Source organism: Micromys minutus (assembly GCF_963924665.1).
Source record: "Micromys minutus genome assembly, chromosome: 2".
NCBI classification, from domain to species: Eukaryota; Metazoa; Chordata; class Mammalia; order Rodentia; family Muridae; genus Micromys; species Micromys minutus.
This window is the reverse complement of record NC_137971.1, coordinates 88875294-88893350: the sequence shown is the minus strand read 5'-3', so window position 1 is coordinate 88893350 and position 18057 is coordinate 88875294. Positions and strand designations below refer to the sequence as shown.

The following is an 18057-nucleotide window of genomic DNA, read 5'->3' as shown; positions in this document are numbered from 1 at the left end:
ATTAAAAAGACAGGACCAGTGAGACGGATTAGCAGGTTGGAGTACTTACTGCTGCACCAGCCTGAGCACCTGAAATTAATCACCAGAACCCAGGGTTGAAGGGGGAAAAGATTCCTGAAAATTGTTCTTTGCCCACACACCCACTGTGGTGTGAGCACACACACTCTCAGACATCCACATCATATACATAGTGTGTACACATACATACCATACACGCATTGATAATACTTATAACAAAATAATGTTAAGAGTAAGAAGGGTTGCTTTTCCGGTCTCTTTGGCCTCGCTGGTAAAAGCAAGATGACAAAAGGAACGTCATCCTTTGGAAAGCGTCGCAATAAGACGCACACGCTGTGCCGTCGCTGTGGCTCTAAGGCCTACCACCTTCAGAAGTTGACCTGTAGCAAATGTGGCAACCCTGCCAAGCACAAGAGAAAATATAACTGGAGTGCCAAGACTAAGAGACGAAACACTACCGGGACTGGTCGCATGAGGCACCTAAAGATTGTGTACCGCAGAATCAGACATGGATTCCGTGAAGGAACAACACCTAAACCCAAGAGGGCAGCTGTTGCAACATCCAGTTCATCTTGAGGATTTCAATCAGTCATAAAATAAATGTTCTGCTTTCAAAAAAAAAAAAAGAGTAAGAAGGATTAAAGACCTTTATCTGCCACCGAGACATAGATGGTAATTCTGTCTCAGTTCTAAGCTGGAAATACTTTACCTGTGTGGATTTTATCTGGCTTCAGTTAATTTTTCAGGATACTTTGGAATAGTTGATATTGTTTCTGTAGTCAGGTTCAGCATGGACTTCTCAGTAGGCAACCACTTCCTGCTTCTTTAATGCTTCTCTTGAGTTTTCAGCCCTTTAATTTGTTATTTCTTAAAAAGGAAATACATTTTTAAAAGAAATGCTCCCCAGAAATCCCTGCTGACTTCCTTAATTTTTTAAGTCACTGAACAACTCTTAGATGGTATGCAGAGTACTTTGAATAATAGAGAGTCCACCTCTTCCTGGGATGTGCTCCTGTTATTCATTTCCCTGTCATTAGCATATTCATTTCCCTGTCATTAGCATATTCATTTCCCTGTCATTAGCATATTCTTCATTTTCCTACATTATTCATCAGCCATGGTGGCAGGAGAAGAGAGGAAGGGCAGTTTCTTTAAACTCACAAGAATCTATAAGAAAGGAATTCTATCCTTTAGATTGAAACAGATACCAATATTGTAAAGTTTCTCTCAGATATTATGGTTAGAAATTTGGTCTGTAGGGTCTTGTAGGCCTTGTTGACTAGTCTTTTTTTGAGGAATGTGGTAAGTTTTCTGTTTTTTTTTCTTGCTGCTTTTGTTTTAGGGCAAAGACAAAAGGGACAAAAATCTTTTTTGGCCAAATTATAACCAAGCACCAGAATGTCCTCTCACAAGTAGATGTGGCCTGCCGACTTTATCTTTGCAATGTCTAATTTCTCCAGGAATCCTGCTAATTTGATCACCCTAGATGTCTGAATAGATTCCTTAACTTTTACCTCTCTGTGGTGATGCATTATGACCCTGGTCTGTAGTCAACAAGATTGCTGTATAGTAGGCAATAGGCTGTCTTCTTCCTATTGCTTTTTCTAACTATTTTCTATCCACTTAGCCCTATAGCACATTCCTTTGCTATGAATTTCCACTTTTCCTTGTTTTATTTGAAGTTCAGTCACTCTCTACTGCTTTAGAATACCATCAGAATAGTCCTTGAAGCTAATGAAATGACACCAAATGATGTTTGCTTTAATATTTTAATAAGCATTATCAATATTTTTTCACAGAAGATTTTAGTTCAGGATCATGGCTAGATCTTCCATCTAGACTCTGAATCTCAAATTTATTCATTTACTTTTTGTTTGATCATGAATTACCTTTGCCGTGCCAAGTTAACACTTGTTAAATAATTGTTAGTATTACATTTTCCTCTATAGTTTTCATCAGGCTTACTTTTTACCTTAAAGACTATATTTTCCTTTGGTGAATGTTTGCTTGTTTAGCTGACTCTGCTTTGTTCTCTTTCCATCCCTGTTTCCTAAGGGTTGTCTGCTTCTTTGATATTTGTGTCATATTTATGTGGCATGTATGTGTGTTTGTTACATGTATGTAAGACAGGGTCTCAGTCAAGCCCAGAATTCCACAATATTGTCTTGTTAGCCATCTTACTCTTGGGCTCCTCCATCTTCTTTCAAGGCTGGGATTTAGAGGCCTCTTTAGCATTTTTAAATTGGTGCTGAATTCTGGTCCTCATGCCTTTATAACAAACATCTTAACCACCTAGCCATCCCTTTAACTCCATACTCGATTTTTTCTTTTCTTTCATTTCCCATTCATGGTATGAATCATAGGCTGTGATTCTCAGCATTTTCTCCCCCAAGATAACTGTTGTCAACTTCATAAACCACATTCAGATGGCCAGTGCAGTCCGTTCACTCAGCCTTTTCACACCTGTGCTTTTCTGCTGACCCTGCTTTTAGTTCAGTCTCCTTCGTGGCGTCTCAGTCTTGACCCTTTTTCCTTTTCTTACCTGCTAGGTCTTTGTTGGTTTCTACTTCTCAGTTTAGTTCTGTGTTTTTTTAACCAACATCCTTTTGTGTATATTTATATTCTAAACATTTAAATTGGGTGATCTTGCAGCTGGAGAGAGAGTTCAATGCTTAAGAGCTCTGGCAGAAGACCTAAGTTTGTTTCCTAGCACTCTCCCATTCCAGGGGATCCAGTACTTTTTTCTGACCTGCATGGGTATTTTGCATGCATGTCATACACACACACACACACACACACACACAGCACACATGCACATATATTAATTTAAAAAATAACTAAATGTTTAAAGTTAGTTAATTTGGTTAATTAATTAAATTATCTCATTTGTACTCATAGCTTTAATTATTGTAAAATAACCTGACTTCCCTCCAAAGTCTTTAACTTTGATATCTCACTTGAGTTTAAGTATAGGTATGTTATTAAATTATCTCATTTGTACTCATAGCTTTAATTATTGTAAAATAACCTGACTTCCCTCCAAAGTCTTTAACTTTGATATCTCACTTGAGTTTAAGTATAGGTATGTTATACAGATATGTTCATATATATGTTTGTGTGTATCTGTGTTTAAATTTTTATGTTTATATTTTCAGGGTATCTTAAGATCAGTGTATTGTTGCTTTCAATGTATATTCCTAGAGTTCATAGAAATGTTATCTAGCTACAAAGTCTGGTTAAAATTTTGGATATTATCTCATTTTTTCCTTCTGACCTCTAATATTAAACTTTGCCCATTCAGCTTATTAATTACTTTATAAAGTCTGACACCCCATCTGCATCACTGTGTACAGAATTCCTGCCTTGGTTCAGGTTATTATTTGTATTGCATAGTTTATTAGAGCAGATGGCTAATTCTTACCCCTCTAAATTTCAATTACATGATTATTATGAATGTCTTGCTTCACAGGCTGTGGAGATTGCCTACTGATAATATTTACTCATATGCCCACAAGAGAAAAATATTAAGTAGAGAGATGAACCACATCTATCAGTCATAGGCAATGGTCTTTGAGATGAAGTGCTACTTCTGTCTTTCAAAGAAAGCAGGTGATGAGCTGTCAAAGTGAAGTACAGCCAGGCAGTATTCAGAGTCTAAAAGCAGGATTTATTCAGGAACCACTGCAGTAGGGAAATAGAGACTAGGATAAACCTGGGCCCAATTCCAAGCATAACAACAAGCAGAACGAGGGAGGGGCCAGTGGACGGTCACGTACATATAACAAGATAGACACAAGGGCTTGGGGATTCTCACTAATCTCAGTTCTTGCTGAAAGCAGGCCAGGGTCAGATGTTCTGGGTCAGAAATTTGATCCAATATTAAGGTAAGTCAGATATCAAGGGCAAGAGCCTCTCTGCTGATTTAGGGGAATTTTGCTACAATTGGATTATACAGGCCCAGTAAGGATGGGCTCCAAGGTTTAGTCCTTGTTGAGAAGAAAGTTTATTGCACCCTGAATAAACCTTGGTCAAGGAGAGTCTTTGTCAATATACCAGTTGTCAATAATATTTATAGTTCTATTGGATAAATGACCAATCAATACAACAAATAAACATGAACTAAAGAAAACTTAAGATCAAATATAATGTGGTTATTTGTTGTTTGGGCACATATGTCACAGTGTGTTTAAGTCAGTGCCTGTCTTTCAGGTGTCAGTTGTCTCCTGCTGTTTGGCTTCTGAGTTATTGAACCCCAGTCTTTAAGCTTGGTAACAAACACCTTTACACCTTTGCCATCTTGCCAGCCAAGATCAAGAATTGAACTGACGTAGATTGTCTGACATAGATTGACTGGAGAATCCAAATGTATTATTCTGGCAGGTAAAAGCCATTAAAAATTTTTTTTGAGGTAGGAACTCACTCTCGAGCCAGTGCTGATCTGTGATGCCCCGTGTAGATCAGGATGATTTCCAACTCATGAAAGTTCTCTTGACTCAGCCTCGGTGCTGGGATTACACGCTTTTTAAAACTTTGACATGAGAATCATTGTCCTACAGATTTCACGTGCCTTATAAATCAGGCAAACCAAAAATAAGTACTCCTTACATGTTACTATTTTGTATGATAATAATTCTTCCAAAGTCTTTAACCTGATATCTCACTTGAGTTTAAATAGATAGATTATACAAATTTATGTGTGTGTGTTTGTGTGTGTTTAGCTAAATTTTTCATATTTGTTTACATATAAAGGTTTATGTGACCTTTCCTTAACATATAAAATATTCCCCCCTTTCTAGCATGATGTTACTAACTTTGAAAATTCTTTAACTATCTTTTAAAACCCACCTTAGCATTGTCTCTTTCTCAGAGCTTTCTCTTGCACAAGATGTTAGTTTAAATGCTGCACTTGCTGTTTGCCCAATGGATTCTTCTGCACATCACTTGTAGCAGATATAAAGTGCTGCTGTTCCCAGTCTACATGCTTGCTGCCCCCAGGATTATGCACTACAAGCAGGAAATAAGCTTGTTATTGTCACCACTGTTCTCAGATCCTCCCTCCAACCCAGCATCTAGGACGTGTTCAGTATATGTCACATGTTGATTAAACAATGGATTAGTGAATGAAAGCCAGGGCTTCCACAGCAGCAGACGTATTTGCATGACATTTGGCAGCCAGTGTGGCTAAACCACAAATCTGTATTTTCTGCAGGCAACAAGGAAGGGACACCTGCAATTGTCATTCTTGGGCAGCTCTGGGAAGCATCAAATTCATAACCAAAACACATACTGCCTAGCATAATGCCAGTGAATTTCTGAAAGGTGTTTTTTATGACTGAAGCAAACTCCTTCAAGCTGTTCTGTGTGTGGAAGGTAGAGTTCTCATTGTTTAGAATTGATTTTTATCTCATCAGGCACCTGAATCATTCTATCGCAGGGGATGCAAAAATAAAATTACACCCAGAACTCAAGTGAGCCTCTTTATGGAGACCAGAAAGATTTCCTGAATAGAGTGCCCATAATTACACTTCCTTTGTCTTCAATGAGTAGCCCAGGCAGCTGACTAACTGGATAATATTTGCTATTCCTACTTGAGATCTGGAGAGAGAGACAGGGGACTGAGAAATGAGAATGTCAACGGGGAACAAGGGGTGTGACAGAATCGGTGTAATCTGAATAAGGGGTAAAATCACATACAGTGTTATATATGTGAAGACATTTATTCCAGAAAGTAGATAAACGTCTTAGAAAACAATTCATGATTTCATTTGTGTGTATTGGGGGATGGCAATAAAAAGGGAAAAGACAAATTAAGGCTGTAATAATATTTTCTTAAAATGTAGGTAGATGGAATAATAGGGGATTAATATAATGACATAGTTCTATATTTTAAGGTAGTTTGTGAGGTAAATAAAATAGACACAGTCAAGAAGCAAAATGACATTGCAGACAGTTATATTAAACGAACAAAAGTTTGAGAAAAGGGCATCAGGATTAAAAGCTCGTAAGAGTTTCTTTACTGTCATTTTAGGAGGATCATAAGAAGGAGAGATGGGAGATGCATGCCAAACAGCCTGTTAACAAAGAGACCGCTCTTTGCTGCTGAGAAAGAAAATGGTACTGTTGAAGCAGAAAATGGGACCTGAACAGTGGTGAGTGCTCATGTGCTCCCGATGCACCCCAGCATTATTCACTGTTGAAAGGGGTATTTTAAGTCTGGAATACTGATAGGGAACTCTTGGATAGAAAGAACATGTCCCCAAAAATCCTACTTGTGATTTTTAAATTTTACCATGTTGAATCCTTGAACGTGTCATCTGCGGCTCAAATGATGGTGTCACTTGGGTGTCTGATGGTTTGTTTGGATCTCTTCGGGCTTTGAGAGGTGACGGTATGTTTTCTGTTTGCAGTATTCTATCATTTGCTAATGATATTCCTTGCTCTGAAATTTTCTTCATCTACTGTACTGTGCATTTAGTGGGCCATCATGTACTTCATGAAAGATTATTCTTAAACTAATTCCTTGAAATTTTATTTTTCCCATCTTTTCTTTCTTGGACTTATATCAATCATATATTTTTAAACATTTCTAAAAAAGAACATCTAGAAATTGATACTTTTGGTCCCGAAATTAAATAGATGTGCATTTGTGGTGGTTTGAAAAAGAATGGCCCCATAGATTAATAATAGATTTGAGTACTTACTCACCAAAAAGTAGCACTATTTGAAAGGATTAGGAGGTGTGGTCTTGTTGACGGAAGTATCTGGAGGAGGAGCTTTGAGGTTTCAAAAGCCTGAACCAAGCCCAACCTCTCTCTCAAACTATAGTTGGAAACAGGTCTTATCTCCTGCTCCAGCACTATATGGATAGATGTGCTCCCTGCCATGAAGATAATTGGATTAACCTTCTGAAACTAAGCCCAAGTTAAATGCTTTTGATCCTAAGAGTCACCTTGGTCGTAGTGTCTCTTTATAGCAACAGAACACTGAGTAAGATGGCATTTTATACAAGACCACACAGTCCCTGAGCTGGTTTTTAGTATTTCCTGTACTATATTCTCTTATGAGTTTATCAGCTATTTAAGAGAATCTCTTTCAGTGGAGTTATTCTTTTTATTTTACTGTCATTCTTGTTATATGATTTCCTCAAGTGTCTGTCATCTCTCTGTCAGTTGCTTTTGAAAGTGCTGATTGAAAGCTGTGTGCATAGGAACACAGTAGGTGCTTGACCATTTCTATTGGTATGGAAGTGAGGTGAAAAGTGGTATAGTTCTATTTCATTTGAGGTTTCCAAAGAGCCTGCATTCAGTTAACTTTGTTTGTTTCTTTGCTTGGGTTTTTTTGTTTTTGTTTGGTTGTTGTTTTTATTTTAGGTTTCTGTTTTCATTTGTAGGTTTGGGAGAGGTTTTTTGTTTGCTTTTCCTGGTTAAATATATTTCCATAAATCTTGTAATCCCCTTTGCATATGTATGTATATGTGTGTATATGTTCCTGTCAGCAATTTAGAAGCTAGGAGGCAAAAGGAATAGCAGACTTATTTAATTTCCTCTTAGTTTGCAACTAAATCATCGTATTTGTGAGTTAGTTGGTATTGGCATACTCGTGTATGCCAAGCTGTCTTCAAACTTGCTATGTTTTGAGGATGACCTTGAATTTCTGATCCTCATGCCTCTACCAGGTTCATACATGCTAGGCAAGTGGTCTGTACCAACTGAGATACATCCCTAACCCTTGAATTGCCCATCTTGTCTTGTTGGTGATGTCACACTGAATCCCTCTCCTTTATCCATGCTTCACAAGCAGCTTGAAATACGCCGATGTGGAGGGATGGCTAGGTGGGCATTTATGGAAGGTGGAGAAGGGGATGTGTCTATGGAGTATCTTCTTTTGGATCCTTTTTAGCCTTTTTCCTTTCAAGGCCCATCCCAGCATCACAAAGCTAAGTCTACTTCCACTGCTATCATTTCTTGGCTACAGCTCTGGTTGGCCAATTTGTTTACGTTTGTCTGTTTATTTTCTTGTTCTCTAGCTGAGGATTTCATTTCTCTTCTATAACTGAGAGAAATGCATCAGGGAGGGCACCAAATAAGTTTGGGCCATTTATCTAATTAATGTTTACTCATTTTAAAAACCTTCATGTATCCACAAAAATGTAAAGACTAGAACAATTAGCTCACATACCTTTCACACAGAATTATTACTTTTGGCTATTATTGTTCTCTCTCTGTTTCTATTTCTGTTTCTTGATTTTGGACAGGCTTAAAATAGATAAATAAATAAATCTATTTTTCTTGGCCTGTTTGAAAGCTGAGTTATAGTTATGATAAACTATATATACATGCATGTTCTCGAGTCTCCCCAGATGAAAACATCCTCTTACGTAAAATTCAGTATCATTTTCATACCACAAACAAAAAGCAAATCCTGACAATGATCGACTAATACCTAATCCATATTAAAGTTTCCTAGCTGTCACTACATGTTTTTTCTGGTTTTGTTTTTTGGTTATTTGACTAGATATAAGATCAATAGAAATAACAGGTTGAATTAGGACTCCGGGTCTCTATACAATTTCAATCTATGGAAAGACTCCTGGTTAGCTCTATGTGGAAGGAAGGACATTCTCCTGGGCTAAGTGTTTCCTGGTGGTGTCATCATACTTTGCCTTTATCCTCTGGGTTTCTTGAGATCTGACAACAGTCTAAAGCTTTATATAATTTGTGTTAAGTCTTACTGGCCAGAACACTTTTGAGTTGATCCTATGGAGCTAGGTGTGATGGTGCATACCTGTGATTGTAATAGGCCCCAGGCATTAGCACAACTGACACCATGTTAGAGGCAGCATTCTGACCTTCAAACCAGCCATGTTGCCTTCCCAGCACCTGCTAAAATGTAAACAAAGACCTAATCCATCAAAGACCTAGTCCATAGTTCCAAGAAAGTCCCTAAATGTACTAACTTCATTGGTTGTTTGGCTTCTGTATTTCTGCTTCTTGCAAAGTGTGAAAAAAACCAAGATATGGTTTCTGTGCATAAAAAAGGCTGTAAGTCTCTGAGCCTTCGTAATTTAGACAAGTTCTCTGTACAGCTAGCCAGAAATAAAGAATTTCTTTTCTAGGGATAGAGAGATGGCTCCGTGGTTAAGAGCACTGGCTGTTCTTCCAGAAGACCAGGATTCAATAACCAGCACCCACACAGCAGCTCACACTTGTCTGTAACCCCAGTTCTAGGGCTTCTAACACATACACAAAGACATTCATTCGTACAGGCAGAATACCAACGCCCATAAACTAAACACACACACACATACACACACATATACATATAAAAATATAGAACATAAAAATAAATTATATAATACATATTAAAAATTTTTAACATCTCTTTTCTGCCTTAGTGTCTATGTGGTGGTCTCTGATAGGCCTGCCTTGCAACAGTGGAGGCAAGAAGATCAAGAGTTCAAGGTCATCATCACTACATAGTGACTCCAAGGCTAACCTGGCCCATGTGAGATTTTGTCTAAAAAGCAAATAAAATTATAAATTTTGTTTATGTTATTTTGTGCTTATATGCCTGATTAGGAGGCACATGACATAAACTCATGTTTTCTCAGTTTCAGTGCTAAATTCAGTGATGTAATTAAGGCAAGGCTCACTAGATCTGTTTTAAATGAGGCACCTTCTTTGAAAAATGGTTTAAGTGTGGAGTAATACATTTAAAGAATATGAATTACATGTTCCCCAGTCAATGATTACCTAGTTAACAAAATCAGTTCATGATCCTTACATAAGTCAATTGGGAAATTGTGGTTGTAAAATGGTAATTTTCTAATTCTCCCAGTCCATTTTTATTCATTCAGCAGATTCTTCCATATAGGAGAGCACTTTTTTTTTATCATGATTATATGTATGTGTGAATGATTATGGACTCAGAATTCATTTAAATGCCTTTTTATCTACCTACCTACCTACCTACCTACCTACTTAACTATCTATCTATCTATCTATCTATCTATCTATCTATCTATCTATCTATCTATCTATCTATCTCACTAGGTGAACTAGGCTGGCCTGAATTTATCTATCCATTCATCCATCTATCCACCCATCCATCTTTCTCAGTAGGTAGACTTGGCTGCCCTAAAACTTACAGCAATTCTTCTGCCTCCATCTCTTAGGTGCTAATTTACATGCACATGCCACAATGTCTAACTCTACCACTCGGTCTTGATGCTTGAAATCCTTGCAGGATATTCCGAAGAACCAGAATTTCATTGTTTTACTTCTTGACCTTTATTCACCTGCATCTAATCTTCCTTGCAAATGTGTGATAAAATTCTAAAACCTTTTAATCTTTTTGAAACCCCATAGTTACTGAAGTGTGCTTTGTTTCTACTACTTCCCAGCTGTCTCTTGGTACCGATCTGTGTGTGTTAAGATGTAGGCCCCTTATCTTTCCAAGGTGTACTTTTCTGTAAAACCAACTATCAATCATGATAGTGCTCACTAGAGTCGGGGAATTTTCTCTGATTGTGGTTCGGGAAATGTTTTTCTTCTTCTTTCAAAGAGAACAGCAATTTAGCAAGATAATTGATCTGTGGTAAGAAAACACAGCCCCTGAGTGCTCTGTATGTGTTTTCCTAGACTCTTTTCTTCCCACCCTTGGCTATTAGGTCTCTCATTCTAGCTGCATGGATTTAAAGGTCTTTGAATTAGTAATCTGAGAAATTAAGTAACTCTGTCTTCCTTTGATCTGATGCTGAGAGGCATATCCATTTCCAGCTCTGGGATACTGCCTCTTGTCACTCCAGGGAAATTGTTTTATATCCATTTCTTTAGTGGCATATGCTTAAGTTTTTTACATCTGCTTGGCCCCACGATATTCACAGGCTGTGCTGACATCTGTGCCGCTCATCAGGTGTTGTTCTCAGATGCTCGGATGAGACTGAGACTGATGGTCTTGTGACAGTGCAACCTCATGGGGAGGTACCAGTCCCACACAGCAACACAACACTGCCGAGAGCTTCAAGGTATGACAGCCTCACATTAATCTTCAGTCCATGCCAGTCTCTGGTGATACTGTAGTTGTCATTGTAAACAGAGATAGTGGAACAAATAGTTGTTTTTAAAAATCTATTCAGTTTACAAAACTGTATTTTGGGTCTGTGTCATTTCTGAATTTTAATTATAAAATGCTCCCCATATTTTTGTCTTTTTTATATGTGGGGCTTTGTGGTCTGTAGCTCTGGGTGGCTTATAACTGTTATGTAGCCCAGGCTGGCCTCCTAGTAATTCTGTCTCTAGCACACAGGTCCTATGACTGTAGATTGTGCTACCTTGCCTGGTCTTTTAAAACATTCTTTCCTCATGAAATGTGGTAATAATAGTATTTTCCTTTAATGAGTTTTTGGTTTTAAATTATTTTATTGGTATGTAGTACAATAAGGAGGCATCATCTCCTTAAGCATGGAGCTTTTAGTAAGTGCACAGCCAGAATTTATTTTAAGTATAATTAAATCTACAAAACAAAATGCAAATTAAAAATATTAACTTAATATGGAATATTGCATTTACATTCTTAATTGGGTTAAAGAAAGCTATAACTTGAGGGAGTGGCTCAGTCTATAAAAGCTATTTTGTGCAGAGTGAGGACCTGCATTTAGATCCCAAGGATGCATATGATGTCTGGAAAGCTCCAGGTCCAGTGAGAGAGACACTGTCTCCAAAGAAAAAATGGTAGATAGCAGTTGAAGAAGACATCCAATGTCGATCGCTGGCTTCTCCATACATGTGTGCACACCTACACACCTGCGTACACCCACACAAACATGTATAGACATCACAAACACATGTAAAAAGAAGATAAAACACTCAGTCCTCAAGATTCTAAGGTAAGAGAAATAAAGACAAACCTGAGAAAGTCAAAGTCTGGAGACACTGATCTTTTGTCATTTCCCCCAAGTTAATGTTTATGTGAAGTTTTTGCCTGTATCATTTCTCTAGAGATTGAGATCTGAGATTTGATTTTTTTTTCTTACCTTGTGAGTTATTTCCTTTGATCTATGTTGGTATCCCCAAGAATTCTTCATTTCATCCACACTGTTCAGCTCTTGTATACTTTTCACATTAACACTGTCTGTATCTTGTTCCTATGGTCACACAGGTCACCAGGCAGGTCAATAGTAATGAGCAGTTTATAATCATCAGCCAGATTTTCCTGGATGTTATCTTGACATGCCATTAGGTATTTCCCACTGTACAAGTTTTCCTCTGATTGTTTCTGGAGGTCACCTGTGAGTGTTAATGACCGCCTTAGGCTCACTGATCATGGGCTCTTCTGTGGCCCTGTCACAGGAACAGGTGGCTCATCAGCACTGATGCTCACACTCCTGACTGTAATGTTTGCCTGTGGTGCTCTGTTCCCTTACCTTTTCAGATACGGGAAGTAAGTAAATCTTGCATGGCTAGAAATAATATTTGATTATATATAGATAATAAGATAACGTCTGAACAGCAGGAGAATCCAAAGTAGTTGGCAAAGACTTGTCTTATTATTTTTTAATAAGAAGATATGTCATTTATAAGACAAGTCAGTTGCAGTTTGATGTATTAGCAATGCAGAGTCTCTCTCTCTCTCTCTCTCTCTCTCTCTCTCTCTCTCTCTCTCTCTCTCTCTCTCTCTGTCTCATACACACACAGAGACACTAAGACATTATATAAAATAATATGGTTTCACAATGAAAATATCAAAAACACTGATAAAAATAGATGAAAACACTAAGTGTTGGAAGATGGGAGAATGGACATGTACTGATTCAGAGTAGAATTGTAGAAGGAAACTGGAAGCCAGCAAGTATACTAATGTAATAGAATTAAGCTAGTGCAAAAGAACAAGCATCCAGCAAAACTAGGTTGGGAACTTTTCATTGTCAAAGTAACTGTGTTATTTTCTAACTATTGCTATGAGGAAATCTTCTAACCAAGTTGACTAAAGAGAAAAGGGATTTACTTTGGCTCAGCAGCTGAGGTTGCACTCCATTATGGCAGAGTTGCACTCCATCAAGCCGTAGAAGCTTGAAGCAACTACTCGCACTGCGTCCATAGCATGGAGCAAAGATCTTCAATGCTTGCGCTCAGCTTCTCCTTTTCATACAGACTAGGGTAAAACCCAGAAATGGTGCCAACCATGATAGGCAGGTCTTTTCAGCTAACCTCCTGAAGATAATCTCCTGCAGGCATCCACAGTTGTCCATCTCCTGGGTAGTACTAGATTTCATCAGGTTGACAACTGAGATTAAACATCACATTGACCAATAATTAAAGAAGCAATAAAGAAAAGAGAACAAACTTTGAAGCCAAAGACCTTTCCAGCAATGAAACTATAGTATCACTGAAGAAAAGACAGACAGAATCTGATAATTTTAAGTAAGTTTGTGACTTTGTGTCAGTTCCCATTCATAACTATCTTTGGCTGAATGCTTCATGTTATGCCCGTTCATAATTATTCTTGTCTGAATTGAGCCCAGGGCCTGTGGGTTGGACATACTTTAAATTAAGCAAAGTAACATAGTGAAGAAGTGTGTGCAGTAGTTTTTCCTTCCTGTGTAGTTAAGGTCACATCCACTGGTATTAATAAATGCCAAGCTCATTCAGTGATTATTTTCCAGCAGGTAATTCAGAGGTTACACATAATTATGGTTTTCCACCCTGAGACTTTATCTTAACAATAGAATGCTAAGATATTTTTTATTATATTAAGAAAGAACAGGCCAGCTTCACAGAACTGATAGTGCCATAATGTGGAGGTCAGAAAATGTTTCAGCAGGTTCAGTACTAAGGTGTTCTGCTCCTCTATCTGCCTTAGAATGGAGAGATCACTGGAACAGAAGGAATTGCTAAACATTGTGGATAAATGCTAAATTTTAGAAAGAAAATGAAGACAAAAGAATACCCATTAAATTGCAACTGATACCCAGGTGGTAATTTGAGAAAAATTACAAAGCTAACACATGCCAGATTTATGTCTTTTGCAAAAAATAAAAGTAAGATTTCAGAACAAATGGGAGAGCATTGCTGAAATCCTCGCTCAGGACGCTCAGGGAAGGGCTCCTTCACATGCTGCACTCTTCATAATGTGCCTGCCTCTTTGTGCATGGATGTGAATGTTCTGCCTGTCTTTATTGTCTCTGACTTTTACATGCCTGCAGACCTTGCCGAGCAGACTACAAGCCTTTCATAGCATCCATAGAGCAAAGCATAGCAAACATACGTAGCAACAAGTACAGCAGAATTTTAGACGCAGCTAGTGTGTTTCAGTTGTAAGGAAAACTAAAACAGCACAGCACACAGCTGCATGAACACACACATAAGCTTGCTTTTGTGTGCACAGGTGAGGAAAGGAAGGTGTTTAGCAAACCATAGTTTTTCTTTCTGGACAGTGGGTTTAGCTGAGGATAGTTGTTGCCTTCTTGGTTGCTTTGGTCTGGTTTCAATTTTTTAAGAAAATGGCTCACATTGTCTGACTTTTTTACTGAGGATGATCCTTCTGTCTCTGCTTTTAAGAGTACTGGGATTATAGACTTTTACCAGCACATCTAGATAAATAACTAGATTTAAATTTTTAACCTTGGTTTTTAAACAGTTTTACACACCAAAAAACCACATACTGATGGTCTCAGGCTCGCCCTCCCCCATTTCCTGCCACCATTGACTCGCCTCTGCGAATCTTTCTCACATTCATGTCTGTTAGGTTTGTTTTGTGACCCAGTGTCATCTGAATGGCCAGGGTTTGGAGATATTATTAGAGTTTAATGAGCTCAGAAGTAGGCACAGAACTGAAGAATACTCCTTCCCAGACTCCATGAACAAATCATTGTTTTGCAGTATGGGATAGAACCCCATGATCCTTCTGCTGCCCGTGGCTGGTGATTTGCTGATAGGATGCGGGTCCTATGCAGAAACTGTACTTGCTATGAACTCATTATCTTAGTCAAGGTTCTAAGCGACACCCTAACCGCAGCAAGTCGTATAAAGGAAAGCACTTGCTTCACTGTGGCTTGCTTACAGTTCGGATGTTTACTCCACTGTCATGGCAGGAAGCATGGTGGCAGGCAGGCAGACATGCTGCTGGAGAGGTAACTGCAGTTCTACATCTGGATCAGGAGGCAGCAGGAAGAGATAGTGACACTGGGCTGAGCTTGAGCATCTGAAACCTCAAAGCCCACGCCCAGTGACATACCTTCTCCAACAAGGCCACGCGTCTTCATAGTGCCACTCCCTAGGAGCCCAGGGCATTTTCATTCTGAGTCATGGTTGCCATGGTGCTTGCAGCCCTCCACTCCATCTTTCAGTTCTCACATGTGCTCTGAGCTGCTCTCCAGCTACAATACCAAGAGGATCAGAATCCACATGACCCTCCTGTCATCAGTCTCCCTAGGAATTCTGAGAGCTGTTCCAGACAGGCATGGGGTAAGTTCTCACAGAGAGTGCTTCTGTTTCATAACTCTGAGCCTGGCCTGTGGAATGAGGACAATAATAGCAATTTTATAGAATCTTTTGAGAAAAATATGTAATTCACTTAGCAGAAAAATAAACACAATTCTGGCAATTAACAAAAGATTGATGCTATAATAATGGTGATGATATAATAATGTCATGATAGTTATATTCAAACCTAGGATAAACTTGAGTTTTAATCCAGCACCCAATCTATCACATGACAGTGTGACACTGAGACTGTGCAGAAGAGCAAGGTTTTACAGTTAATTTTAAAATCACATTTGTTTATTATTTATTGATTTATTTAGGAGCAGAAACTGAAAGAATGGCCAGCCAATAACTGGTCCAACTTGAGACCTATCCCATAGACAAGGACCAGTCCGACACTATTAATGATATGTTATGCTTGCAGAAAGGAGCCTATCATGGCTGTCCTCTGAGAGGCTCCACCAAGCAGCTGACTCAGACAGATGCAGACACCCCCAGCCAGACAGTGGATGGAGCTTGGGGACTCTTATGACAGAACAGGAGGAAGGATTGCAGCCTCTAAGGGGATAGATACTCCACAGGAAGACCAACAGAGTCAACTAACCTGGACCATTGGGGCTCTCATAGACTGAACCACCAACCAAAGAACATAGATGGGATGGACCTAAGTCTCCCCACACATATGTAGCAGATGTGCAGCTCGGTCTTCATGTGGGTTCCAAACAACTGGAGTGAGGGAAGGGGCTACCCCAAAAGCTGTTGCCTGTATTCGGATATGTTCTTCTAGCTGAACTGCCTTGTTTGGCTTCAGTGGGAGAGGATGCACCTGGCTTCACAGAGTTGATGTGTCAGGGTTGGGGTGGGGATACCCAAAGGGTCTCTCACCTGCTCAGAGGAGAAGAAGAAGGGACATTGGAGGAAGGATTGTGGGAGAGGGTGGCCAGGAGGGACGAAGTGAGCAGGATATGAAATGGATAAGTAAAAAAATAAATGAATAAAATTACATTTGTTTATATACTGTGTGTTTGTCCCATATTGCATGTGAAGGTCAGATGACAACTCTCAGGAGTTTATTCTCTCCTTCTATCATGTGGGTTTTAAGGACTGAAGTCAGGTTATAAAGCATGGGTGCAAGTGCTTTTAGTCACCGAACCATCTTGCTGGCCCTATTTGTTTTTGAGACAGGGCCACATGGTCTTGAATTTTCTATGCCATGATGACCTTGAACTTCTGACCATCCTGCTTCTACCTACCAAGTGTTGAGATGAAACCTCGTGTATTCGAAACAAGCACTTGACCACCTGCACTATGGTCTGGGCCCAGGCTTTCATCTGTATGTGAGTATGACATATACACTGAGGAAGACATCCAAGGGGGCGTTCGGTATCTTTTTAGACATGATTTCTTGCTGAACCTGGAGCTAGCCAGTAGACAGCAAGCTCCATGGACCCTCCTTACCTTACCTTCCATTGTTCTAGTGGTACAGGCCGCATAGTCCTGCTTTTTAAATATATCCTTGGGATCTGAACTCGGGGCTTTATACTTGTACAGCAAGAACTCCTATCTACTGAGCCATTTCTCTAGCTCCTCTCAACTTTTTGATTTTTGAGGGTAGACAAAGTCCACCTTACCAGAGTGGAAGTCAGGCTTGTTGGGAGAAATGCTGAGGTATTCTCTTCATGAAAGGCATTGGGCACTAGAAATTGCAAACAAATTGGACAGTTGCTGTCCCACCACATGAAGGGAAAGGAGACTGGAGAAGCACGTGCCTGATATTCACGGAGGCAAGGGTACCCTTGTAATTGACAGGGGTTACTGGTGTGTCAGGACCCACAGGAGCTTCCCATCAGAAGGTTCCCCTAGCACACAACAGCTGTAGAAAGTCTGAGATGCTTTAAAGAATCGAACAGCTGAGCATGATGGTGCACAAATGTAATCTCAATACCTGACAAGAAGAGACAGAAAGTCTTAAGTTCCAGGTAAGTCTTGGCTACATAATAAGACTTGGTTTTGAAATTTCAGTGTGGGTACAGATAACCCTGTGAAGTACTGATTTCACCTTCAACGGTAGACTTCTTGCTATGAAATATAATGCAGCTGTGGTGGCGGTAAGAGGGTACCTGGTAGGCACATGCAGGGAGCTCATGCCATGTGGCAGACCTGGTATAAGGGAGGTTTGTTTGAGGGAAGGGAGGGTAGAGTCAGAGAGAGCCTTGAGGGCGGTCAGAGAAAACGAGAGGCTGGCCAGAAACATATGAAACAAAAAGAGAGGGAGAGAGAAGGAGGTAGAAAGGAAAAAGGCGGTTGGGGGGAGGGTAACAGTCCTCTTATATGCTGCCAGGTACATATATGCAAATGAAGAAAATAAAATTGATGTTGGATTTCTTATGAGATTCCTCAAATGCAAGAAGACATCATCCTACCTGGAACATTTCCTTTTGAATAGAAGCAGAATGCTGTGTGTTCTCGTAAGGCAGAAAATTATTCCATATTAATATAGTCAGTGCAGTTTCAAAGAAAATAACATACAGAATGAGCTCGGGCCCTTTGGGATTGG

The 18057-nt window shown here is 39.3% G+C and overlaps 1 protein-coding gene across 1 annotated transcript; it reads left to right on the top strand.

Annotated features, from left to right (window-relative positions):
- Positions 1-300: 300 nt before the first annotated feature.
- Positions 301-594, top strand: LOC308416877 (large ribosomal subunit protein eL37-like; the record flags this gene model as incomplete). The annotated part of the gene is made up of 1 exon (XM_080911983.1): positions 301-594. One exon carries the CDS (start codon positions 301-303, stop codon positions 592-594), a length of 294 nt encoding a protein of 97 aa, XP_080768109.1.
- Positions 595-18057: the final 17463 nt, after the last annotated feature.